Source organism: Mytilus galloprovincialis, chromosome 10, assembly GCF_965363235.1.
Source record: "Mytilus galloprovincialis chromosome 10, xbMytGall1.hap1.1, whole genome shotgun sequence".
Lineage (NCBI taxonomy): Eukaryota > Metazoa > Mollusca > Bivalvia > Mytilida > Mytilidae > Mytilus > Mytilus galloprovincialis.
The window spans coordinates 24,467,217-24,494,612 of NC_134847.1; the positions used below are offsets into that span (position 1 = coordinate 24,467,217).

General features: G+C 31.1%; 1 protein-coding gene across 3 annotated transcripts in view; it reads right to left on the reverse strand.

Annotated features, from left to right (window-relative positions):
• Window positions 1–14,082, reverse strand: part of LOC143047230 (tuftelin-interacting protein 11-like) — a 31,799-nt gene extending 17,717 nt beyond the window's left edge. Inside the window, exons 1-9 of one of the 3 annotated variants that reach the window (XM_076220237.1) lie at window positions 13,926–14,082; window positions 9,013–9,149; window positions 8,273–8,427; window positions 7,210–7,301; window positions 5,108–5,165; window positions 3,604–3,816; window positions 1,924–2,074; window positions 1,418–1,580; window positions 948–1,070 (exon numbers count right to left, since the gene is read on the reverse strand). In XM_076220237.1, the coding sequence (XP_076076352.1) occupies window positions 948–1,070; window positions 1,418–1,580; window positions 1,924–2,074; window positions 3,604–3,816; window positions 5,108–5,165; window positions 7,210–7,301; window positions 8,273–8,427; window positions 9,013–9,118 (1,061 nt within the window). In that variant the 5' untranslated portion in view covers window positions 9,119–9,149; window positions 13,926–14,082. Of the gene's footprint in view, window positions 1–947; window positions 1,071–1,417; window positions 1,581–1,923; window positions 2,075–3,603; window positions 3,817–5,107; window positions 5,166–7,209; window positions 7,302–8,272; window positions 8,428–9,012; window positions 9,150–10,492; window positions 10,578–13,925 lie in introns of those variants that run through there. The other 2 variants (XM_076220239.1, XM_076220238.1) reach the window with 2 other exon arrangements.
• Between the last annotated feature and the right edge of the window lie 13,314 nt (window positions 14,083–27,396).

The window sequence follows — 27,396 nt, forward strand, 5'->3', positions numbered from 1 at the left end:
TGCGCTTTCTCAATAATACTTTTACAGTGTGTTGTACTACTTTTGGGACAAATTATATCAAAATTAAAGAAAACTTAATCAGCTCTAACTCAAAATATGGACAATTTTATGTTAAGGGGGTCTTGAAATCTTTTGACAGCTTCCGAAGTGCTAATTTTTTACCTTTTTCAGCTGGACCTAATCACTACTTTACATTAATATTTATGACCCAAATTTTTTTACAGTGTCATTTCACCCCCCAACTTGCTATATGAGGCATAAAACATGGAGAAAGACACGACCAAAATCCGGAAATCGTATTTTTGTTAAATAAAAAAAATCGGGGCGGGACGATTTCAGAGGGGCGGGCGGGGATGAAAATCTAGCAATTAATTTTAATTGGCCTAACACTAGTATATATTGATAGGGAATTATTATCCAAAGTTTTATGATTCCAAAACATGAGAAGCGAACGTCCTTAACTTAAAAGTTTTCATACCACATCTACTTATTCTATGTGTAGTCTATCCTATAAACACCGTTTGCACAGGATTTTACCTTATTCTATGTGTAGTCTATCCTATAAACACCGTTTGCACAGGATTTTACCTTATTCTATGTGTAGTCTATCCTATAAACACCGTTTGCACAGGATTTTACCTTATTCTATGTGTAGTCTATCCTATAAACACCGTTTGCACAGGATTTTACCTTATTCTATGTGTAGTCTATCCTATAAACACCGTTTGCACAGGATTTTACCTTATTCTATGTGTAGTCTATCCTATAAACACCGTTTGCACAGGATTTTACCTTATTCTATGTGTAGTCTATCCTATAAACACCGTTTGCACAGGATTTTACGTGATTTGATGAATGAAGTAAGATTGTATTCATATTTCTGATGTATAAAATAATATGCTTGTATACCAAATTTTTACATGCCACTATACTGTAGTTAAACATACGTTTCAACAATTTCCATGACTTTCTGTAATTTCTGAAGTTGTTTTTCTTCCTGTTCACATACAGCATCCACTCTTTCTTTCTCATGTTTCATGTTTATAATGTGATCACTTTCATATCTAAGTCTGAAATGTAACTTGAAGTCATACATACAATACATGGTAAAGTTTTTCTTATCAAGCTGTGCCAACCCTTAATTGATATTCTCCCCCAGGCCTTTCGACTATCTATTTTTTCTTAAAACAGCAAGTGTATTAAGCATGGAATACAATTTTTGCCTTCACGATTCTACGTTTACCAGTTTCAATATTGTCATTCTAAAGTAAAATGACAATCATAAAATCTATTACTGATTCATTCAAATATCAATCTACAGTAGCTATCTGTGATATTAGTATAAAACTCATAATTCTAGTTTAAACAACTAACAAATATATCATATCACCATCCAATGACATTTCCTAAGCCTTACTTTCTATCATTTACTATAATTTCTTCCTCTGCCATATCCACAAGGATGTTAAGATTGTGTATCAGTTCTGGCATAGCAAATGCTTTCTTTCTTGAAGGTTCTGGCATAGTAATATCCTCATCTTCTTCTGGTCTGTCATGTCGCTGTGATATAGAATGGTAACCTAGTAACAGAAAATAATCTAACTGGTAAGATACCTTTTTTTTTCAGTTCAAGCATGATAGCTACATTTATCATTAATTTTACTTCATATTTTGAATCCCAAATGATGTTTACCTGGGCAGTGCATTTTTTGCAACCATTAAAATTGTAATCATGAAAAAAGCACACATTCCAAATACATTCATGCCAAAATATTTTCCAATTCTTGCTATTTTGCAAGCTAAGCAAGAGTTGTATCCAGTATTTGCTAGATATCTAATAGTATCTCGAAATATTCTTTTAATCCAACTTACTTTGAGATAACTGTATAAAAAGTAATTAATTTACGCATAAAAAAAAATTACCTGTCATTACTTTCTGTTCTTTACCAGTCATATCTATGACCTTGACCTTTGAAGAACGATTCGGTAAAGACTTTTTACTTTTCCCTCCAGTTTCTATCAATTCCTGTGCAGTCTTGTAAACATATTTCGGTTTCTTCTTAGCAACCTGACCCTAAAAATAAAACTTCTTCATTTTATATCAAAGTATACATGAAATAATATCTATAATACTAAAATTGCGAGGTCCAATTTGTCAGCCGTCATCACGTAAAAACGACAAATCAAAGAATTCAACTTTATATACAACTAATACAGTACAAAGGTGTAGATTAAAAATTACACCACTCCAGGCCCTTTTGTTTTCCAAGTAATTAATATTGCCAATAATTAGGAAGTTCCGGGTCGAGTCCGATACCGATACCAATAGTATAATCACCTGTTACCCATTTTTACCTTATCTGTACGTTCCGCATCTGACAGGCGCACCACCAAACGGTGTATTCAGGATTAATATGCTATATACACGGGTCATAATCACAGGGTTGACACTACTTAATTGTCAAATTGTTACCTATTGTAGTATTTTAATCCGTAAGACTTTCTAAGATAACAATACGAAAACTAAAAATCTGGACTAAAAAATAAGTTTCAATTTGTTAGCAGGCATGACGTAAAACAGGGAATCAAAGAATTCAAATTTATTTATAACTAATATAGGACAATGCTGTTGATTAAAAAATACTCCATTCCAGGACCTTTTGTTTTCCAAATAATTAATATTACCAATAATTGATAAGTTCCAGTTCGACGGGTTCAAACAGAAAGATTTGAAAGCAGAGAAAATTGTGTATCTTATAATTGGCATGACTTTATCAGATGACAATACCAATTACTAAAATAAGGCTTAGGCATAGTTATATACTTTAATTCAGTCACGGACCCGCGATATCACGGGTGTGTTCTAGTATTCATAATAATTAATCAAACTAACATTCTGATGAAACATTTAACAAAAATATATTTGGTTATCTAAATAAGTTACTGCAATCCTATTTTTAAGAAGTCATTTCAGGATAAACCCATTAATACATTTTCAAATTTACTTAATAACCCATCCTTTTTTCTGTTATTAAAATTTTATCAGCCCACTTAATTTTCAATTTTACATAAAATATTATGAATACTTAAAAGTGAGGTTTTGTTAAGGGTTATCTTATATACAAGTATGAATATTTCAGAATTGACAACTCTTAAAATATATATCAATATCCTTTACCCAGAAAATAATCTGAATACCCTACTTACTGTTAATTAGATTAATCCAACAAGATTTATGCATAAACATATCAATTCTTCAAAATGAAAGTATGATAATTCAATAAAGACGAATAATTTAATTTTTGTTTGTTTTGTATCTGATTTGGTGTTTGTGCCATATATACTGCAGTAAATATATTTTATAACTTCTTGCTATTTTGCACCTCATATAAAGAATTTTGAAAATACCTCAAAAATCTAAAATGGAAATTTGTTTTTAGCCATTTCAAATTCAAAATAAAAGTTTAAAGTCTGTGTCTTTTTTATTTGTTAAAAATAATTAATAATGTAAACCTGATAAAATTATTCACAAATTACTAGCTGCCAATTACTTCTTCATTAGATATTCTTCTCTCGTCACATTTCAATATCATGATTTCTTACCTCAGATTTTTTCTTCCATTGATGTAACTCATTTTTAAATTGTTTTTCTTCTTCCTCTTCTGAATCATAGACAGGGAAATCTCTCAACGACCTTTCTGTCCTCTCTGTTCCATATGCACCAACTGCTGCTCGACCTTTACGTAACTTTGCCTCGACTGGTGTTGTTATTCCCTGGTGTGTTTTGCCTAAACCTTTACCTTGTTCATAACCCATCTTAAAATATAATATAAATAGATTTAGTCATTTATCTCACTTTATAACACAACAAATATAAATAGTCAGTTGATTATATATGTGCAACACCTTATGTTCAGCTTGTTAAAATTTCAAAAATAAAATATTTCTTATCACATACATTTTATAATTCAAGTATTAAAAATAAAAATGTACAACAAAAAGCCTTTTTCTTTGAAATTACTTGTAAGTAATATCATATAAATTACTTTTTTACACCACCTTTAGCACTTATAGCTACAATGGATAAGGTAATACATGACAGAAGTTATAGCTACAATGGATAAGGTAATACATGACAGAAGTTATAGGTACAATGGATAAGGTAATACATGACAGAAGTTATAGCTACAATGGATAAGGTAATACATGACAGAAGTTATAGCTACAATGGATAAGGTAATACATGACAGAAGTTATAGGTACAATGGATAAGGTAATACATGACAGAAGTTATAGGTACAATGGATAAGGTAATACATGACAGAAGTTATAGCTACAATGGATAAGGTAATACATGACAGAAGTTATAGGTACAATGGATAAGGTAATACATGACAGAAGTTATAGCTACAATGGATAAGGTAATACATGACAGAAGTTATAGGTACAATGGATAAGGTAATACATGACAGAAGTTATAGCTACAATGGATAAGGTAATACATGACAGAAGTTATAGCTACAATGGATAAGGTAATACATGACAGAAGTTATAGGTACAATGGATAAGGTAATACATGACAGAAGTTATAGGTACAATGGATAAGGTAGTACATGACAGAAGTTATAGCTACAATGGATAAGGTAATACATGACAGAAGTTATAGGTACAATGGATAAGGTAATACATGACAGAAGTTACAGCTACAATGGATAAGGTAATACATGACAGAAGTTATAGGTACAATGGATAAGGTAATACATGACAGAAGTTACAGCTACAATGGATAAGGTAATACATGACAGAAGTTATAGCTACAATGGATAAGGTAATACATGACAGAAGTTACAGCTACAATGGATAAGGTAATACATGACAGAAGTTACAGCTACATTGGATAAGGTAATACATGACAGAAGTTATAGCTACAATGGATAAGGTAATACATGACAGAAGTTATAGCTACAATGGATAAGGTAATACATGACAGAAGTTATATTCAACGTCCTACACAACCAAAAAATACTCTGAAATTCACCCTTTAAATTCTAATATATACATGTAGAATGTAGAAGTTTCTGTTAATTATAACTATTGTACTTTATACCTTATGCAGAAGTTTCTGACCAATTCCTCTTGTGTATTTCTCCCATCCACCAAATTCTCTACAAACAAATCATAAAAGCTTAGACATATGTAGATCTAAAAGACTTAAAGCTGAAATCTTCTAAAAATACAGAATATGAAGTATTTTTTTTCAAATGCCAAAATGACTTAAAACTCAAGGATTACCAAGGTCTAAAATAATCATGATAATCAAAAGAATTAATTTTGTTTATAAAACATCGACAGTCTACTCACTCTCAGTGTATACAGAGTGTGAATTTTGTTAAATATTTGCTATTTCTCATAAAATGCAGATTTTCATTTTATTATAGATACATAATGTATCATAATTTCTTCATGACCGGTATTGACAAATCAATATGATTGGTTACTGAATTTAACGTTTTTATTGACATCACTTGCTATCAATGAATCATAGATTCTAAATGATTGTTCCCAAGTTTTTGTAAATAGTTCAATAATTGAGTCCCCTTTGAGTTTATATTCAGGCTATAATCACTGAAACAAGTATAAAGGATATAATACACAAAACAAAGTAATGAATATTTGTGGTATCAGTAAAGTATTCTGTTAATTGATATTAAACAAACTAGACACCTTCTAAAATTAAAATTCAAAAAAAGTAACCACATTATCTTATTAAGAAATGTGAAAAAGCATAACAATTAGAACAAGTAATCAAACAAATATATAACAGTATTTTTAAAATTTTAATTGCATTACCTCCTTTACACTGCTTTTAAATTGTCTAAATTGTCTTGTAACCAGAAAAACCCATGTTTTCCCCCTTTTTTGCCCCTTATTGCTTAATGATTTGAGCCATAACCCCCCCATAACCATCCCTTTATAGTATGGAAACTTATGGGTATAATTTCAGGGAGATTTATACACTTAAACACAAGTTATTGACTGAAAACTACAAAACAAAATGCTTCTTGGGCCCCTTTTTTGACCCCTCACTTATTGAAACCCCTCCCACCTTAGAGCAAGAACCATAAAACTCAATCCCAGCCTTTCCAGTGTAGTAAGAAACCTTGTAGTATAATTTCAGAGAGATCCATTCACTTAAATCCAAGTTATTGCCTGTAATCCAGAAAATGTTTCTTTTTGGCCCCTTATTCCTAAATGTTCAGGGATATTAACCCAAACTAAATGAAAGCCTTCCCTTTATTAGATGGATCCTTGTGGTATAATGTCAGAGAGATCCATACAGTTATAAATAAGTTATTGTCCCAAAACTACAAAAATGCTTTTTTTTGCCCTTAATTCCTAGACTTTTTGCCCTTAATTCCTAGACTTTTTGCCCCATAACCCAAAAATAAATCTCAATCTTCTACTTTATGGTATGAACATTGTGGAACAATATCAGAGCAATTGAAATACTTATACCCAACTTATTGTCCTGAAACTGGATAAATACTTGTTTTGGGCCCTTTGGACCCCTAATTTCTAAAACGTTGGGACCATAACCCCCAAAATCAATCCCAACCTTCCTTTTGTGGTTACAAACATTGTGTTAAAATTTAATTTATTTCTATTTACTTATACTAAAGTATTATCTGGAAACCATTCGTCTTCGGACGACGCTGAAAACGACGACGTGATACCAATATACGACCAAAAATTTTTAAATTTTTGCGGTCGTATAAATATGGACCTCTACTTCATTGTCAAATATGAAAATCTTCACATTCTGCTTTTAAACTATTTTCCATATACATCATTGTACATGTAGGGTTAAAATATATGAGCTTTATAAAAGAAATACTACTGAACAAGAATGTGTCCCAAGTACACAGATGCCCAACTCGCATTATCATTTTATATGTTCAATGGACCGTGAAATTGGGTTAAAAACTCTAATTTGGCATTAAAATTAGAAAGATCATATCATAGGGAACATATGTACTAAGTTTCAAGTTGATTGGACTTCAACTTCATCAAAAACAACCTTGACCAAAAACTTTAACCTGAAGCGGGAGGAACAAACGGACCCACAGACCAGAAAACATAATGCCCCTCTATTATCGTAGGTGGGACATAAAGAGTTATGTTAATTGTATAGACAATTTATTATCTTACTTTGTTTGATCTTTGTGGCCAAATCCAGGATAAGGTCCAGATTTCTGTTTTCTTTGTTTCGGTATAGGTACTTCCTCACCACTGTCAGAGTCCTAAAAAATATAATTATCCTCCTTTTAATCATAGCTATAAATAATCATGTTAGTTTATGATTCCAACATTTACCCATTGACTGATCAATGATTCCATAACATACAAAATTTATATAATATCCAACAATGATATCATCATCATAATCAGGTAGTGACATCAGCATTTCTCAGTACATCTCTTCATGACTTTAAATACACTTTTACATTTACAGATAGATTAGGGTGGCACATAACACAACAGCAACACAACAATAAGACAACTCTGTAAAAATCAGCTGAACGTTTTAATCACGTCCTATTGTTAAAGAAATATTTTAAAAACACAAAACATTGGACAGGCAACTTTTTTTATTGTGTGATAGAAATTCCTCTAAAAAGACCCCAAGTAGTTCTGGATTTGTGATTTCTTGTAGTTCCAATAAAAAAAAACATTTCAACTTTTATATAGAGTACACAGGCATTGTGGTACAGTGAACATTCTCCCATGGCGTTGATTTTTCACATTGAATGTTGCTTTCTAAAATATCTCCCTGTATATTTGAATGTGTCATATATGACAGGCTCTTTATTCAATGAATCACCTTCAATCAACAATTCTAATTGAGTCACATGGATGCATGATGGATAAATTCAATTGAAATTTTTCATATCTAATATAGTACTTTATTGTTTAATTGTAAATACTGTTTCCTTTCTGTAGCCAGAACTTCTGGGAAGGTACTAGATTCCTATGTTATCATAATTTTTACAGTAATATAATTGAACCTTCATATATGTGTGTTTACTCAACATAAGAAAGATTTTAGGGAAGACAGTTGACCATGACAAAACTTATGCCTAACCCTGGACAAATCCCATAATATGATCACATTATTAAAGAGATTGTTTGATAAATTAGTCAATATTTAGTTGTAAATTTTTCTGATATTTCAATGGTAGAAGATTGGTAGTAAATATTTGTTAAGATTTACTGTGTTATCGGCATCCCTTTCATTCTTGGTGATTTTATCTCCTTCCTTGAAGCCACCACTGACAAAGCCAATAGGGGCTGTCATGTCTTTATTACGTCTGTTAGATTTTCCAAATCCAGGACGTTCATCGTCACTGTCATTGTCAGCCCACATTCCTGAAAACATAATACATGTACATGTAAATAATGTAATACAGGTTCACTTTCATAAATCAAAATAATATATACATTGTAAGTATCAACTGTAAATTAAATAATAGAGTTAATATCAATTGTTATTTTAATTGAATATAAAACATAATGCAGGTTCAAATAAATAAATTTAAATAAGTAACAATTGGTAAACAGTGGTAAAGTAATTAAATTGAGTTAATATAACTGTGCTTATCATTGAATATGTAACTTACACAAATTAAATGTTTACCAAAAAATTTGATCCCAAAATCTGTACTATTTCCACATGATGAATTTAGTTACATATTCTTCCTATCAAACTTAGAGCATTAAGTTGCTCTGTTGGTGAAGCAAATTGAACACTACCAGCTCAATGATACAGTCATGTAAATTCTACCATTCAGCTACATTTTCAATGTATTCAATGATTAAATACATGTCTTCCAATCAAGTTCCATGTATAGCTTTGACAGCAAAATAAAAAACAATGTTTTACAATATTATCTCCCTTGATGTTATAAATAATAAATTGACTTTAAAACAAATTCTGTCTCATATTTTACATACCATATATGGCCTGGTTTTTGGTCTGTCTCCTTCCCATTCTTGGGTAGAATTCATTTGCCAAATCATCTTCTGTAACCTCAAATCTTTCTACTTCTGGTGAAGACATAGTTCACTGTCTAAACAACATGAACAACAAACTGAAAGCAATCATTGCTTGATATTGAAATACAAACAGTTTTGAACATGGTTTGTACATGCAAATTTAACATGTTTATGGAGTTTTGTTTTGTAAAAAATGTATTTCTTCTTTTTTTAATTGTTTTCAAAGAATCTTAAAATTTCCAGATCTTTTTGATTGGATGAGAATTTTAAATCATTTTTGGACATGTATATGTATATATACCAGTATGACCATGTAAATCATGTTGATGACCAGCCTCATATCAAATATGACGAAAATGCGTTTAAATGATGAATCAACGACAAAGGAACTTCAAATTGTGATTGTTGGAGAAGTATTAAAATTCAAATGTGAACTGTCAGTGGGGAAACAATTTTGATCAAATGAAGAAACTATACTCCTGGATGTTGAAATGCAGACTTACTGATTTTCCTGGGGAAAATAATTGTGATGGTCAATTATGAGGTTTATAAATAATTAACAGATTAGTGACCCATAGGATGGCAATAAGAGGATTAGTTGTAATCACAACTTGTAACACCTATAAATGTAAATTACCTAAGGGTCATAAACTTGTCAAAAACATAAAGACAGGTAAATTTAAAGTATTTTAATGTGAAAATATTTTTACACTTCCAAAATTTAAAAAAAAATAACGAAATTGATTTGAAATACTTTAGTCAATGCGAAAACCGTTTCGTAAATTATGAAAGTGAAGAGCGCTAGCAAAACCACTGATTGTATCATGGCTGTTTAGCTGGTTTTTTTTAGATAGGTAGTGGCTTCTAATGCCTGCCTTATTTTAATATCATAATCATAGGGTAGGGCTGCAAATAGAACATTATCAAATGAAGAGGGCAAAACGGCTATAGATGAAATGGTACTGTGGTCGAACAAGTTGTGTACATGTATCTGTATATCATGTATATCTAAGTTGTTATTAATTTTGAACCTAACAAGTTACAATTTTTGATGAACCATATGCATAAAACATTATTAACTTCTTCTTCATCTTCCTCTTTTAGGAACACCCCTCTTTTGAGGGTAATATGGATAAAAGTCTTTAACTATGTACACACTCTGTGAATATATGTAAACACTTGCTAAAATCTAAATTAGACTTAAGTTTCTGAGTTGACTGATTATTGTCAACAGCCAATACACACTTATCAGTTTTAGTCTTGAGTTATGCATCTTGTAGCACATATCTCTTGTGAGCATTTCTATAGTCGCCGTCAGCTGAAATTCGTAGCGGTTATCGGTAAAACTAATCTAGACTATCAACCACGTTCGTTCATGATATAGTTTTTCACATTCCATTCATAAATCGCAAAAAGAAAAACCACACTACTGACCTACCTTTTAAGTGATTGCAATGTAATAATCCTGACCTTCACATTTTCCAAGACGATTTTGAATGGTGGAATCCGCCATTGTATTTACCGGAAGTGTTTCCGTGGAGTTCAGTTTCATAAAATTTGCATAAAGCGCGGGAAACCTTATCACATCAATGAAAAGAACATTTCAGAAAACTGTGTAAGTGACGAATATCATATGTAAACAAATGATCCTCATAGAAACGAAGATGGTGGAATTACAATGGAAAACATTGTGGAAAATGTGAAGGTCAGGATTATATGTGGACGAAGTCCCCATTTACGGTAGAAAAATCAATAAAAAATTTTTTTTTTTTTAAATCGGGAAAATTTCCCGAATTTTTCATTCTACTAATGAACTCAAAATCGTTAACTTTTTTTTTCAGATCTAGTTCCTGTTCCGGTTTTCCCTGCATTTGCGCAGAAATCTGTCTTGTTTGCACGAGACTTTGAAAAAAAATATATATTTATCAGTCTAGTAAAATATAAGATTGGAACTCATTACAGTTTCATTTTTAATAATTGTTTGATTTGAAAAAAAAAAACGTTACCTGATGGAAGCGTTTCTTTTGTTTACATTGAATTTGACGTCATAACTTAAAGAACGTCACAGCTAAATCCCTAACAACAAAACCAAAATCGGGAACGTTACGGTATTTCCGTATCCTTTACTAAATAAAGGCAACAGTAGTATACCGCTGTTCAAAACTCATAAATCCATAGACAAAAAACAAAATCGGGGTAACAAACTAAAACCGAGGGAAACGCATTAATTATAAGAGGAGAACAACGACATAACGCTAAAATGTAACACACATAGACAAAATCCCACATGAATAACAAATATTACATATATATATAACATCAAAACCAAATACATGAATTTGGGATAGACAAGTACCGTGACACGTCTTATCGCAATGTGAATTTACACTCAAAAATAAGAGAAAACAAACGACACAACGTCATAATGTAATACACACAGAAATGAACTATAATATAACAATGGCCATATTCCTGACTTGGTACAGGGCATTTTTAAAGGAAAAAATGGTGGGTTGAACCTGGTTTTGTGGCATGCCAAACCTCGCACTTTTATGGCCATGTGAAATATAACATCAAAATGACAACACAGGACTACAATATAAATAAATTGGAGAACACAATTGACAAAGAATCACACGAACAACAGCCAACAAAAGGCAACAAGTTCAAAATTTTAATACGCCAGAAGTGTATTTTGTCCACATAAGACCTACGTGTGACGCCCAGATACAAAAGTTTGAAAGCTGAAACGAGTACAAAGTTGAACAGCATCGAGAACCAAAATATCAAAAAGGTTGTGCCAAAAACGGCAAAGGGTTTTCTGTTAGTTACCAGAAAATCCCTATAATTTAGAATAATTTATACTTTTGCAAACAGTAAATTTTATAAAATGAATATTCAAAAGATGTACATGATAAAACTGAAGTATTAACTAATTACAGGAAACAACTGAAATACATTTACATAACCAGACATTTGAAACACAAAAGTAGACACATCCGAATAAGTTTAAACCTCTACGCCAAGTGACGTCCTATTTGAAACTGAAAAATGACGAAAAAATGACGTCATTTGAATTTGTAAAACAGATCATCAAAAAATGAAAAATGACGTCACATAAGAATGAATAAGATAGAATTAGGATTGATTTAAGATTATATATTTGAACTAAATACTGATATTGCATTTAATAACAAAGCACATTTTAATACTTATTAATATCAAACTAAGGTAGCAATTATTGCGAACCCTATGATAGTTTTCCATAGATTCACCTGCAAGTTACCTGTCGATTTAAACTTTTGTAAGTTCTATTGTCCCATCTAACAAATACAACAGGTATTGTTCTCTGTATAGTTTATTCACCAGGACCTTTAAATTTCTTCTAGGAGAAATATATCACTCATTGATTAATTTACCTGACCAAAAAATTATCTGTTTTTTTATTGAAATACTTCTATAAACTCACATAAACTGTCTGCAATATTGTATTTATTCAATATATCATTAATATATTTTCAATCTGTTCAATATAAAATCTGATTTAATAATAAAAAGTTTATTTTAGACACATTTTTTAGTATTTTCCAATGAATTTGCATGTTTTTGTTGTTGTTAATTTATAGACTATGTTTATGAAGACCTTAATTTAAAAATAATAATATTCACATTTTTATTTATCAAACACACAAAAATATTTATTGAATATTTGATCAGAAATCAACTTTTAATTTTTAAATCATTATTAATATTGAACACATTAATTAAAACATTGTAAAAACGAGATTTTGGTATTGAATAAATACAACACCACATGCAGTTTTGTGAGTCCTTTCTTAGTATTGGTATAAGTATTTTTTCATCATTGACAGTTCAATTTTTTGTTCAGGTATATTAATCAATGAGTGATAGATTTTTCCTAGAAGAAATTTAAAGGTCCTGGTGAATAAACTATACAGAGAACAATACCTGTTGTATTTGTTAGATGGGACAATAGAACTGCCAAAAGTTTAAATCGACAGGTAACTTGCAGGTGAATCTATGGAAAACTATCATAGGGTTCGCTATAACTATATTATAAAACTATGTCCGGTTTGTTTTGAATCTAACTTCAAACGTAAAATATCGTACTGATTACGTTGAACAAAATCAAATCTGATAAATGAAGGCGGTGATTAATTTTCTTTACCATAACACATAAATATAATAGAAAAGACGTCAACACATTTTAAAAAATCCGATGTTTGAAGTAAAAAAATAATACATATACAGACTTCGTCCCCATTCACAGGTTATGCCTGCCTCATATTATGATTACTACAGTGTGATCACTTAAAAGGTAGGTCAGTAGTGGTTTTACTTTTTGCGATTTATGAATGGAATGTGAAAAACTATATCTGGAGTGAAAGCGATTGATAGGTTAGATTATTTTTACCGATAACCGCTACGAATTTCAACTAACGGCGACTATAGTTCTTCTATTTTGAGCTTGCTTTCACTAAATATATATGTGAAGTTTGTACAGTCAATTACAAGGACTGTAATTTTATGTCTATCAATGAATGTTCTCTTTCCACTTCATTTGACATTTCTCCAATGATATTTGGTTACATAAGTTTTTATCTGGTTGAAAGTTTCTTTTCTTGTCTCACTTTAATGTTGAGCAGGTAGTAAGCATATGAGTAAGGTCTTCTGGTTCTTGATTGCACATTTGACAAGTTGGAGCAATTTCATATCTGCTGAATTTTATGCCGATCAGCTTGTAGTTGTAGGGTATACGTTCGTGTCATCATCCTACTTTTGGCATTAACGTTACAGGTAATCTTAAAATCAAAAAGTTATAAATATTTTGAGTTCATAAACCTGTATACCTGCCAGCTAATGAAGCACCGTCTGTATGGTCTATCAGCTAAATACTTCTGATTTGCAAAACCATGAAGGGGAACACAAACAATTTTTCTTCAACGTTCAATAGTATTTTTTAATGCATTCGTATTTGTTTGTGTAAGAAAACACGACAATAATAATGACTAAAATTTAATATTTAACCAACTTCGGTTATGAAAAAGCTATAATTTCCGTGTTTAGTGAAATCATTTAGGTTTGTTTTATTTTTGTAGTCATTGTATGATTTGGCTTATGTTACTGCTTTTTGTATCACATAGATTATATAAATCATTCTAATTTTCTGATTATTATTTTTTTGTCGTCACTTTCTGCCGCCCCTCTTTACATGTATTTCTCAGAATAAGTTTGAAAAATGATCAACCCGGCTCAACTTTATAAGAAAATGTTAGATTAGTTAGTTTTAGTTTAAACATTTTTATTTATAGTGGATTGGGGAACACGCTATTGAAACTCATATTTATCCCTTTCTTAATTTTTGGTGCTGCATTTTATTATAAATTTATTCTGCATGCTGCATGCCTTGTTTTATTTGTTATTGCATATGTTTTTATATTCGGTGAATAGCTCATTAGAGCTTATGTTTGTACTGTTTGTCAATATGCCGAGTCCAAATAAAGTTTTACTTACTTACTTACCTACTTACCTACTTTTCTTTTTTTTTTTGCGCGTGCGAGTGCTGCCTTGTAGTGGCATTATGTTGCTCTTTTTTTAGAAATCTACAAGGGAAATGTGGTATGAGTGCCAATGAGCATGATGAGACAACTCTCCAAGTCATAATTTGTTAAAGTAAACCGTTGTAGGTCAAAGTACGGCCTTCAACACGGAGCCTTATTTGGCTCAAACCGAACAGCTAGCTATAAATTGCCCAAACATGACTAGTGTAATAGCATTCAATCAAGAAACCCGACGGCCTTAACTAATTAAAAAATGTGAAACGAGAAACACTTATGAACCACATCAACAAACAGCAACCGCTGAACAACAGGTTCCTTACTTATCCGCGGACAGGTACAAAAAGATACAGCGGGTTTAAACATTAAAAATAATTTTGTTGTAAGGACAATGGTTAAGGTTTTTCTTTTTTGTTTTAAAACAAACATGAGTTCCCAATCAAATTGTTCCTCATCTATTTCATATTGTATTCCCATGTGTATAACTCTATGAATGAGATTTATAGGATATTTTAGAATAAAGTCGGGGCAAACAAGACAAGACTATGAGTGAAGAGTGAAGTCATATTCTAATTTGAAAATAAACACTCTATTTACATATTTTTTTATATAAATTTCTAATTATGCAGTTTTTGAGTGGATGTTGCTATAGATAATATATGTTTCCATAGTAACAATTGAAGTCAACAACACTTGACGATAGTAATTTAAAGTTTGCGTTAGCTTTTATATATTTTTATCGGTTATGACATTTAAGCTCTCAAACTGCGATATTCTGCAAATAAAAAATCGGTTGCTATGGTGATAAAACTATAGAAAATCCCACATATTTTTTTGTTCATTTAATTTGGTAAAGTAGTATCCAAACTTCCTAACTACAGTGCTAACTATTCTGTACACATTTGGACTTTTCTGAAAAACACCAGAGAAAATTTGATAATTTAGAAGAAAAAAAAACAATTTCAGAAAAGTTGAAAATATCACGACATTTTGTCATTTGGCTGACATGCAATCTTCACTAAAATGAAGCTTAAACCAAGTTGTATCAATGTTACATATGAACATTAATGAAAAATGCATGATTCTATTCATAATCAGGCTCTGAATTGCGGTGATTTAGCTGATTTTTTAAAGCTTTTTCTACTCTTAACAACCAAAAAATAGATTGTTCGTTACCATGGCAACCATTCATATTTTCCCACTCATAATTATTTTTGAGCAGTATTCATTATTTACTGCTTCTACTATGTCAATTATAGATAAAATCTGAAACCTTCATATATCGCACTCTTCCTGGTTCTTACAAACAGTTGTATATACTTAAATCTAGCATTGGACATCCTTTTTTTCATATAAAGTATAAGTAAAATCATTGGAAAGTAAATAAACTCATCATAGATACCAGGATTACATTTTGTATTTACGCCAGACACGCGTTTCGTCTACAAAAGGCTCCGGTCAGTGACGCTCGAATCCAAAAAGTTAAAAACATAGATTTCAAATACTATAAATACTTGACATGTATAATTTTGTACAACAGGTACTCGGAGAAAACCATATGTAATAATGCATAGTTGGGTTAAAAGTGTTTATATGATTTTGGTCAGTTTAACTGGGTGGATGTTTCTCAACATGTTTCCTTCTATGTGTAAACTGCAACTCACGCCTGACATATACATATATGTAAATGTGTCAGTACTAAGAAGAAAGTATGCTCAGACCTCTTATTCTGAACATTGAATTCGAAAATTCTAGCTTCAAGTTTGTTTTTCAAAGATGTTAATGTGAGTGAAATATCTGTTGCGTACGACTTGTTCATTTTGTCCAATACACTATGTGTTGATTGGTCATTTAAGGTCAAATATGCGAACTTTTGATTTTTTTAAAAACTTTTCCATTGTTCCTCATTGTGCCATGTCAAAATATAGGTATCGGCAGATAGTAGTACTGTGAAAGTACATATGTGTAATATTTAGTATAATTTTAATTGACTGATATCAAAACCAGTATTTACACCAATAAAACAATATTCAATTTAATTACAGTGTTGAATGTGTAACCTTTTAGAAAAAGTTTATCTAAAGGATTGCTAAAAGAGGGACGAAAGATACCAAAGGGGCAGTCAAACTCATAAATCTAAAACAAACTGACAACGCCATGGCTAAAAATGAAAAGAACAAACAAACAACAGCACACACGACACAACATAGAAAACTAAAAAATAAACAACACGAACCCCACCAAAAAACTAGGCGTGATCTCAGGTGCTCCGGAAGGGTAAGCAGATCCTGCTCCACATGTGTCACCCGTCGTGTTGCTTATGTGATAACAAATCCGGTAAATAGTCTAATTCGGTAGGTCACATTCATGAAAGGGAAGGGGATTGTAGTTACGACGTAAGGAACATATCCGATATCATTTGTGAAACGGTTATTCCATAACGGTCAACCAACTCGTGATGGCGTCCGTAAAATTTACGAAGGGATGATTTCAGCTTCACCATACACCTTATTGCTATTTGTCCGCCATTACTGGAAATCACACAGATTCCCGTTAAATTTTGACGTCATAAAGCAAAATATCTGACGCCACAATGGAAAAGTGATTGTTGTGTGCGTCAAAAGTTCAAGCGGCCGGGTCAGCCGGGATTAGCGATAAGGTGTATTTGAAACTCTTGGTTTAATACTTTCCTTGTGAGCAGCAACCCTCCATCAAGAAAATCATGATAAGAAATGCAAGCACGGGAATATCGTATTAATTGGGAGATATATACCCCGTATGCAGGTGCTGCTGGAATGTTGCTACTTAGAAATGGAAAGTTCACAATTGGAAAGCTGAAATCATCTCTTTTGTCATAAAGTTTTGTTTTCAACCGACCCTCATTGTCAATTTCTAGATGTAAGTCAAGATATGAGGCCGACTTAACTGTATCTGTAGTATCCTTTTTATGCTAAGTTTACCCGGATAGTAACTACAATTCCAGACTCAATTTTCAACATCACCATAAAATTTTAGCATTTACAGTGTATGACCTTGTTTTGAAAATGTTTACAGAAATAACCACAAGTTTCTTTTAAGTACTTGGTATTTATGGTAGGAAAGCAGATATCAATTATTACAGTGAGAATTTCTTAATACAATTTGAAATTAGGACAATGTTAACAATTAATAATTAATAAAAAAAAAAAATTATCAGTCTGAAACACTGTTTTGATTTTTCTTTCATCAAGAAGAGGCACTCCCACAGAAAACCCAAAACTCGGGGACAATGTGAAATGTAATTAACTGATTAGAAATCATAAACATATCCCTCGTCTTATACAAAGAAAAATATATAAATAAGGAGGTTGAATATTGTCTACTTCGCAAAACTCATCATTATTATCAGTACATTTTCTGAGATGTACAAAAATTAAAATCAGAAAAATACTGAACTCCGATGAAAATTCAAAACGTAAAGTCAAAAAATCAAATGGCAAAATCAAAAGTTCAAACACACCAAACATCAACAGGATAACAACAGAAAGGTATTACAGTGCAACTGAAAATCACTCTAACGTACTACATACATGATATGTCCGGCATATCTAGACATTTAAGTCTTCTTCTTTTTCCTTTTAACAAACCGAAAGAACACTCAATATTATGTCTGGTTGTTGAATAAAAATCTATTGAACTTCAATTAACCAATGGTTAACAGTGGCGGATCCAGAAATTTTCATAAGTGGGGGCCCACTGACTGACCTAAGAGGGGGCCCGCTCGAGTCACGCTTCAGTGATTCCCTATATAAGCAACCAATTTTTTCCTAAAAAGGGGGGCCCGGGCCCCCCTCTAAATCCGCCTCTGGTTAATCATCTTGTATTTCATATGAATCAGGCAAACAGGCTTCTGTATTATCGGTTAACATGGTCAATAAGGCCACTAAAATAATATATGTAGCCTGCTGTATTTTTTTTTACATATGACCATACATCTACTAATATTAAGCACAAAATCAATGCAGTGTGAAAATAAGCGAACTGTTTGTGTTTTAGAGATACATATTCTTTTTTCTTCTGAAACTTTTTTTATCCCTGTGACAACCCATTTAGCGTTTGAAATGATGCTTTGATTCGGACGTCTTGATAGCAAAAAAATATTAAAAATATTTCTTATAAATAAAATACAAGGTAAGTTAAAAAAAAAAAGTCTGACCCTTGACTATAATTTATACATGTACTACGTAGTATATTCCTTTATGCATACCTAGATCTTAAAATTATAGATTAATTGTGTTCAAATTATTCAAAACTTGAATACAGTCTTGTTAGGTAACTGAAAGCCTTTACATATGTCATCATTCATTCAATTGAATTGCATTTCTGGCATTAGTTCTGTGCTGGTTCATTTACCAAACATTATTGTGTTTTGTTGAATAATGCATGTTAACTCAGTTATCAAAAAAGATTAGGATATGAAAATAGTAAGGCTCAGATCACGCATTACGGAAAAGAAATTATTTGTGAAAGTGCGCATTTGGGGCCGATAAATTGGAAATGCGTTTTTATTTAAACAACGGAAAAACAAAATAGAAAAAAATATGCACATATTTAGACAATATACGTATAGTGTCTTGAATTATGAAATTTATTTGTATATTGTGTTTGGAATTTCCCTATTGGGGTACCATTTTGGGGAATTTCCCTATGAGCGTAGTCCAGGCGATAAGACATTGACATTTTAAGGAATTAGAAAGGGAAAATAAACTTAATTAATAACATTTAATAAACATGGTATATAAATTACCAATTTGAAGAAATAACAAGTTAAATTTACTATAATAAACTCATAATAAATATCAGGATTAAAACTCCGAACGCATTTGCTTTTTTATTGAAACAGTAATTTAATGACCTCCTATACATCAGATGTCATTAGGTTGACTAAGGAAATGATTTTGTGTTTCTCATTCAATGCCCTCCTTCACACCTGGTATCATTAGGTTGACTAAGGAAATTATTGTGTGTTTCTCATTAAATGGCCTGTTATACATCTGGTGTCAGGAGATTGACTAAGAAAAATGATTGTGTGTTTCTCATTAAACGGCCTCCTCTACATCTGGTGTCATTAGGTAGACTAAGAAAATGATTGTGTGCTTCGCATTCAACGACCCCCTACACATCTGATGTGATTAGGTTGACTAAGAAAATGATTGTATGCTTCTTATTTTAAAAATGGCCTTCAGTTTGATACTTGATTCCTTGTATACATGAGAACTCAACAATTTATTTAATTACTAACATAAAAGGAAACCAGTGTACAAGGTTTATACAACTATTCAGTGTTATCAGTATAGTTTATGTTTATGAGTGGGTGGTTTGATCTCTTTAAAAGGAGCGGTTTTTTTTTTCAGATCAAGTATTTTTTTCCTTTTTATTCATGACAATACTATTCTAAAAAAAAAATAGTAATACTGCATTTAAGAATTATATATTCTCTGTGTTTAGACTATCTATTGTGTTACATCTGTTAAGTTTGTAGAGATTTGTGCTGAATGAATTATCTTTCTCTTTAAGATGATAAAATCTATGTAACCTTCTTCGTTTATCGTGGGCAAGTAAAATTTTGAAAATCATTGATATTCAGATATTTTACATTTTTTTAATGCATTCATTTGTGACTGGTCTACCCGTTTGATACGCATTATAAAGCAACTATAGTTCATCGGGTCAACATGAAAAGATATACATAACAATGCCTTTCAATTATGAAGTAGTGCGAAAAGCTAAACGAGCAGTTTGAAAGATCATGCATCTTAAGTCTTGATATCAACATCAAGAACAGAACTAAGTAAGTACTATGTTTTTCCAAATTTAAAACTAATTGCACTAATTGTACACTGTATGTACAATGAACTAAATAACCTTGTTTGAAAATTTGCAGCATCAAATCTAATTATTTATATTTTTTCCCATATTAAAATCTCAACATGTTAAAAATGTTTCTTGTAAAAGTTGTAAAAATTCAAAATTGGATAGGAATAAAATGAAATAAATAGACCTTTTTATAGAATATGGTATACCCTCTAAATTTATCAAACGTGTAAATTAATAGGGAAAAACACAATTTACTGATTTGAAAAAAATATGTGGCACGGCAAATTTCTATTATAAAAAAATATACTGAATATTAAAGTTTTCTCCTATATTAAATGTTGCTGAATAAAAAAAATGGATTTTTTTTTAATTCGGAAAACTGACCGAATGTACAATGATATTATAACTGTTTTAAGTATGTATGTTTTTTGATAAGTCTCAAACATTCATTTTTAAATACCTTTTTTTTTTACAAACGATGGTAAATTACTATCTTTTCTAAGATGTATGGTGATTTTAACATGTGTTACAGTCATTTGATACAGGGGAGGAAAGTAATGATTTGAATGTGTGTTACAGTCTTTTGATATAGGGGAGGAGAGTAATGATTTGAATATGTGTTACAGTCTTTTGATACAGGGGAGGAGAGTAATGATTTTAATATGTGTTACAGTCTTGATACAGGGGAGGAGAGTTTAATATGTGTTACAGTCTTTTGATACAAGGGGAGGAGAGTTATGATTTTAATATGTGTTACAGTCTTTTGATACAGGGGAGGAGAGTTTGAAACTTGTTTCAAACGTTATCGAGAAAGTAGTTATCAATGGTCGTTTACTACTGTACATTGACTGATACATAAAACTTTAAAGTATAAGTTTTAATTCAATATGCATTTAAAGCAGTTGAGTATGTGTTGAACAGTACAATTAAAGCTAGCGTTGACAATATGTTTTTTTTTTACCAACATAAATGGTTATTTATAGTTAGTGATTTGTGGTTTAAACAGCATTTTATGCACATGTAACACTATATTGTTACATAATTGAAATTCTTAACTAAAACTGTGGTCAGTATGACATACATTAAAACAGCGATGGAAAACTTTTATAACAAGGGCCAACAACTATAGATTTGTTCTTTCTTTGTTCAATATATCCATAAAATCCTTGTCCTGGAGGTTTTCATAGCCCTACATATATGCACAGTCAATATGTTTTTTAAGAACCCATGGGTACATAAAACCTTTAATGTTTGTACCTTTTGAAAATAGCATAACCAGTAAAGAAATGCGTAACTTTGTTTAAATTTCCATATTGCTTGAATTATATAATACATAATATTTTTCGGCTTTGTCATCTTTTATTTAACATTTGAATTATATTTAGTTTCCAAACATGATAATGCGATTTTTCACGTAGTATTTTAGTTTTTTAAATTGAAGTAACTCAATTACGAATGTTTCATTTGACTTCAAATTTTTAATTTTTCTATTTCATTCGACAAATAAAATCAAAGAAATCTACATCATTAAATACCAAAACGACACGTTATACTTTTAATGCGTCAAAAGTGCTTTTCGGGAATTACCTTCATCAAAAAACAACGGACGCCGAATTTTTGAAAGCCAAGGATGTTTAAGAACCAAAACAGTTGAAAAGCTTTATGACCAAAAGTACATAAAAATAGACAAATCCATCTAAGGTCAACTTTACCTGATGATGTCCAAACCTCAGTTTCTTTATAATTGCAAAATTTATAAACGGACAACTTTAGAAATGTTTGTTATAAATCATTCAATTCAATTCAAAGCTTTATTTATAGTCGGCATGTTACATAACAAATAAACATAAGCTCTCTGAGCTTTTATAACCGACAAATACATACATTTATCATATACTTGTATAAAATATTACTTAAATTTTACAGTTCAATAACATTTGAAAATATCATAAGGCTATGAAAGGATTACTAGGTTTATTGACCAGATTCCTTGGAATTTCAATAGCGGGCTGATAAAGGTGCCTTTATTGACTGCTTCCGGTATGTTATCACATGCCTTTCCGTTAATTTCCGTGACGTTTATCACATGATACTTCGTGCATTTCCGGAAATTTGTATGAAAACGACTAACAGAACGCGGAAATCGGCAAGTGATAAGACTTTTCCAAAAATGGTTGAGGAGCAAAAATGAATTAAGTTAAACTTGTTTTGAAAGACATAAATGAGTTTACAATATTATTGAAGAACACGATAATTATTGCGAAAAGATCAATGAATGCTTGTAATAGTATGCAATAAAAACAATTAAAGTTATTAATAAGATTTTTTTTTGGTTGTCTGTAAATATTATCTGAAAATGCAAAGATAAACAAAATTAAATTTTAATAGTTCTTGTCTGTATTTCTTCTGCTGAAGTATATGATAAAAAGATAATTACATGTCATTTTTCATATCAGACCCTTTATCGGCCCTCGTTCATGCACTATATTAGCCCTCGAGCCTGCGGCTCTTGGGCTAATATCATAACCTTGGGCCGATAAAGGGTATGATATGAAAAATGCCATGTAATAATCTATACTTACATAACAAACATACACAATACAAATATTAAAACATAAAAGACATAGAACATACATTTCATGCACATTTAGGCTGCACTATTTAAATACTATATTCTATGCATGCATAAATACCAAAACGACACGTTATACTTTTAATGCGTCAAAAGTGCCGAAGTACCGAGTACAAAGCAGATCATACACTCGGATAATAGATACCAAGACTAAATTTTGTATATACGCCAGACGCGCGTTTCGTCTACAAAAGACTCATCAGTGACGCTCGAATCCAAAAAAAAGTTAAAAAGGCCAATCAGGAACGGTTAAAGCCGAATATTTGAAAGCCAATAGGAGGAATAAGAAATGAAACAATTGAAGAATATTTTTTTTTAAAGAAATTATTTGAATATCTAATAGCTTTTATGCATCGCCCTGATCTAGATATTAAACAACCGTATAGCTTTGTGTCATCATATCAATTATGTTATCATTTACAACGACGTTTGATTTTTATAGTCAAGTGCAAAAAATACTTGATTGGACGTGGGAGTTTTTTAATGTTGAAATTTACATATTGATTTGATATTACATAACAATATTCGAATTTTTCATCTTGTATTTTACTTTTAGTTCCAAACCATGCAAACACGATGAAGCAATTTCACATGAAGTATTCATCAAATGTTTTATTAGACTTTTTATCTTGTTTTGCCCTTATATATTCAGTTGTCAAGCAAAGGTGAATCGTTAACTCTTTTTTTACGAAAATCATTGATATTTAAACATTCAACAATTTTGATTCATTCATTGATGTACCGGCTTGACATAGATATTAAAGCCACCGTATAGCTTTGTATCATCATATCAATAAAGCTATCATTTACATCGACATTCATGTCATAGTCATGGACAAGTGTAGGACAAGCATGGTTAGCAATTTATGGTAATTCGCGAGGTTAACGTCTCTCGTTTTAAATAGATACGGAGTGGCGACTCGCTTTAAATTCCTAAACTGATTGTGTATCTAGTTTATTTATTTTAATTTTTAAATTTAGCTAACAATTCACGCAGCATGGTAAATGAAATGACTTTGATGACGACTCAGATTATCTAAAACAAGACTCATAACATTGCTGAATTCCATACTTTTATCATATAGATAAAAATGTATACCAGGGGTGCTGTGCTCGAAAGTATCCTAAGATTCGTCCTAAGACACATCTTAGACCAATTTTAGGATGGAGTTAGGATCAGTTTAGAACACTCTTAAGTTGTGTCTCGAAGCTATCTCAGACGCTTCTTATATTAGGACGTCCTAAACATATCCTAAGTCGAAATATTAAATCATAAAGTAATTTTTTGATAAAACATTTATTTATGCCGACATTGATTAATAAAATTGTTTACGAATTTTATTAGAGCATGTATAGAGTTAATGCATAATTACCAATGTAATTATATCAAAAAGGATTGTAATTTAAACTGGAAAACAATTTGTTTTAAAATGAGAATTAAATGTGTAGTGTAATCGTATCATGAAACACGAAGTTCAAAGTTTAAGATCATGCACAATTTCCTTATATACGAGTTTATAACCGATGGTGCGTTTCATTTCATGTTAATTTTCACATAAAATAATGAGCAAAAAGCGAAATTTAAACTTTATTATGCTAGGATGAAGATATGATGATCTTAAGACACCTTATTGGGTGTCCTAAAGTTAGGACGAAAAAAGAGATATATCATAATTTAAGAGAGCTTCGAGAACACGACATAGGACAAAGAATTGTCATAAGATAGACCTGGGACAGGTCCTAATCCTAAGATAGCTTCGAGAACACCACCCAGGCATGTTTTAAAACAGTGAAAAATGTCATGTTTTCCTTACAATAAAATTATTGTTATTATTTATCATCATTATCATTTTACCGTGAAATGTAATGTTTTAGATTAATATTTGACGTCAGCAGACAAAAGTATTGCGTCCACGAATTGATGATTATATTATTTGTTGTTTGCGTTTATGGATTCTCCTAGTGTATTCGGACAATCCTAGAGTTTAAATGGACATAACTTTGCACGGACCAAATCATTTTAAAATCTTCTGAATTTTTCTTGGACTTTCCTATACATTTCTGCCGCCATGATAGCGTCTTCAGTTGTTCATCAGAGCCCCTATACATTTTCAACTCATCAGAAATGGCCTCAATTGAGGGTGGCCACTAAGTAATAAGGAAAGCCTGGATAACACTTTACATTTTTTTTAAATGCACTTCGAAATTTGAATAAAGAGGATAAACACAAGTTAACCGCCAATGGGTACAACCAGAAAAAATTGAATTTATGGTCATACTTTTGAATTGATATTCTTAAAATATTTCAAATTGAATATTGAGACCGCAATACAATCATGCAAAATTTGTAAAGTATCCTGTCCTATGTAAAGTAACTGCCAGAACACTTTGTTATGATAAGCGTTATGTCATCTTCTTATTTATAACATCTGCTCGACGTATAGGATATAATTACGTTTTTCTACATTTTTAGCTCACCATGCTCGAAGGGCCAAGTGAGCTATTCTCATCATTGTAGTCCGTTGTCGTCGTTAACTTTTTACATTTTGAATTTCTCCTAGAGAATCACTGAATGGAATCAAACCAAACATGTCATGAATGTTCCTTATGAGGTGCTGACCAAGTGTTGGTGCTTTGTAGCCGATCCATCATCCAAGCTGGCCGCCATCAGGGGACTTAGTTTTACATAGGACCCTATGTGAAATACATACAAATGTCTTCTTTTAGGGAACCACTGAATGGAATGAAACCAAACATAGCATAAATATTCCTTATGAGGTGCTGATCAAGTGTTTTAACTTTGTATCCGATCCAGCATTCAAGACGCCAGTGGGGGACTTAGTTTAACATAGGATCCTATGAGAAATACATACACATAATGTCTTCTTTTAAAGAACCACATAATGGATTTCAATATTAAACCAGATTTGCCCTCAATCATTATATAAGTATCTTTTATAAAAATTTGTTAATATGATTTCAAAAACCCAAGCATCTCATTAAAAGAGCTTTTGACACTGTATGTAAATCCTATGAGAAATACATACACATAATGTCTTCTTTAAAAGAACCACATAATGGATTTCAATATTAAACCAGATTTGCCCTCAATCATTATATAAGTATCTTTTATAAAAAATTATTAATATGATTTCAAAAACCCAAGCATCTCATTAAAAGAGCTTTTGACACTATGGAGATCAGGATTGTGGCAAAAAATGCAAAAATCAAACATTAAAGGTAAAATATTTAATGTGATATATAATATGTATCAAAATATACAAACATGTGTCAAGAAAGGAAATGAATTTTCCGAAATTTTTATATCTCACGTGGGAGTAAAACAAGGTGAAAAATATCACCTTTTTTTTCTTTGTTCCTAAATGATCTAGAAAGTTATTTTGTTGAAAATAATATAGAAAGTCTAGATTATATTTCAAATCTGTGCTTGGAATCATTACAAATTTATGTTAAATTGTTTCTTATACTGTACGCAGATGAGACTGTGCTATTGTCTGAAAGTGCAGAAGGATTACAAAAAACCCTTGTATGCTTTGAAAAAATATTGTAAATAATGGAAACTGAAGAATATAACAAGCCAAACTAAAGCAGTGATTTTTAGTAAAAAGAAAGTAAAAAGAAATCAGAATTTTATGATATATAGAGAAAACATTGAAATAGTTTATTCCTAGTGCTACCGTCTGGAACTTCCAGTCGATTTGCAGCTAAAACATTTTGACTCTTTGGTTAGTCCTGTTTTAATATATGCTTCAGAGGTATAGGGATTTGAAAGTAAAGATAGCATTAAGAAAATACACCTTCAATTTTGCAAAAAGCATTTTGAAACTAAGAAGCAGTACACCAAATTATATGGTGTATAGGGAACTCGGAAGATTCCCTTTGGAAACTATTGTTATACGTAAAATAGTGTTGTTTTGGAATAGTTTATTATTGGAGAATAACAAAGTTATCTTCAATTATGTATATATTAATGCTCAAATTTCATTTTTAATACCCCACACAGTTTAAATGGATTACGTACGTTATATCCATATTTGACGAAAATGGTATTAGTTTTATTTGGCAAGATCAACTACCATTGGATAAACTGGGTTTAAAGAACATTATTTCGCAAAAACTGAATTATCAATTATCCAACATTGGGTTTCACAAATGAATAACTCTTCAAGAGGTTCATTTTATTCAGATTATAAACAGGAATTTCGTTTGGAGACTTATTCAATAAAGTTGGATTTATATAGCAAAATTCAGATG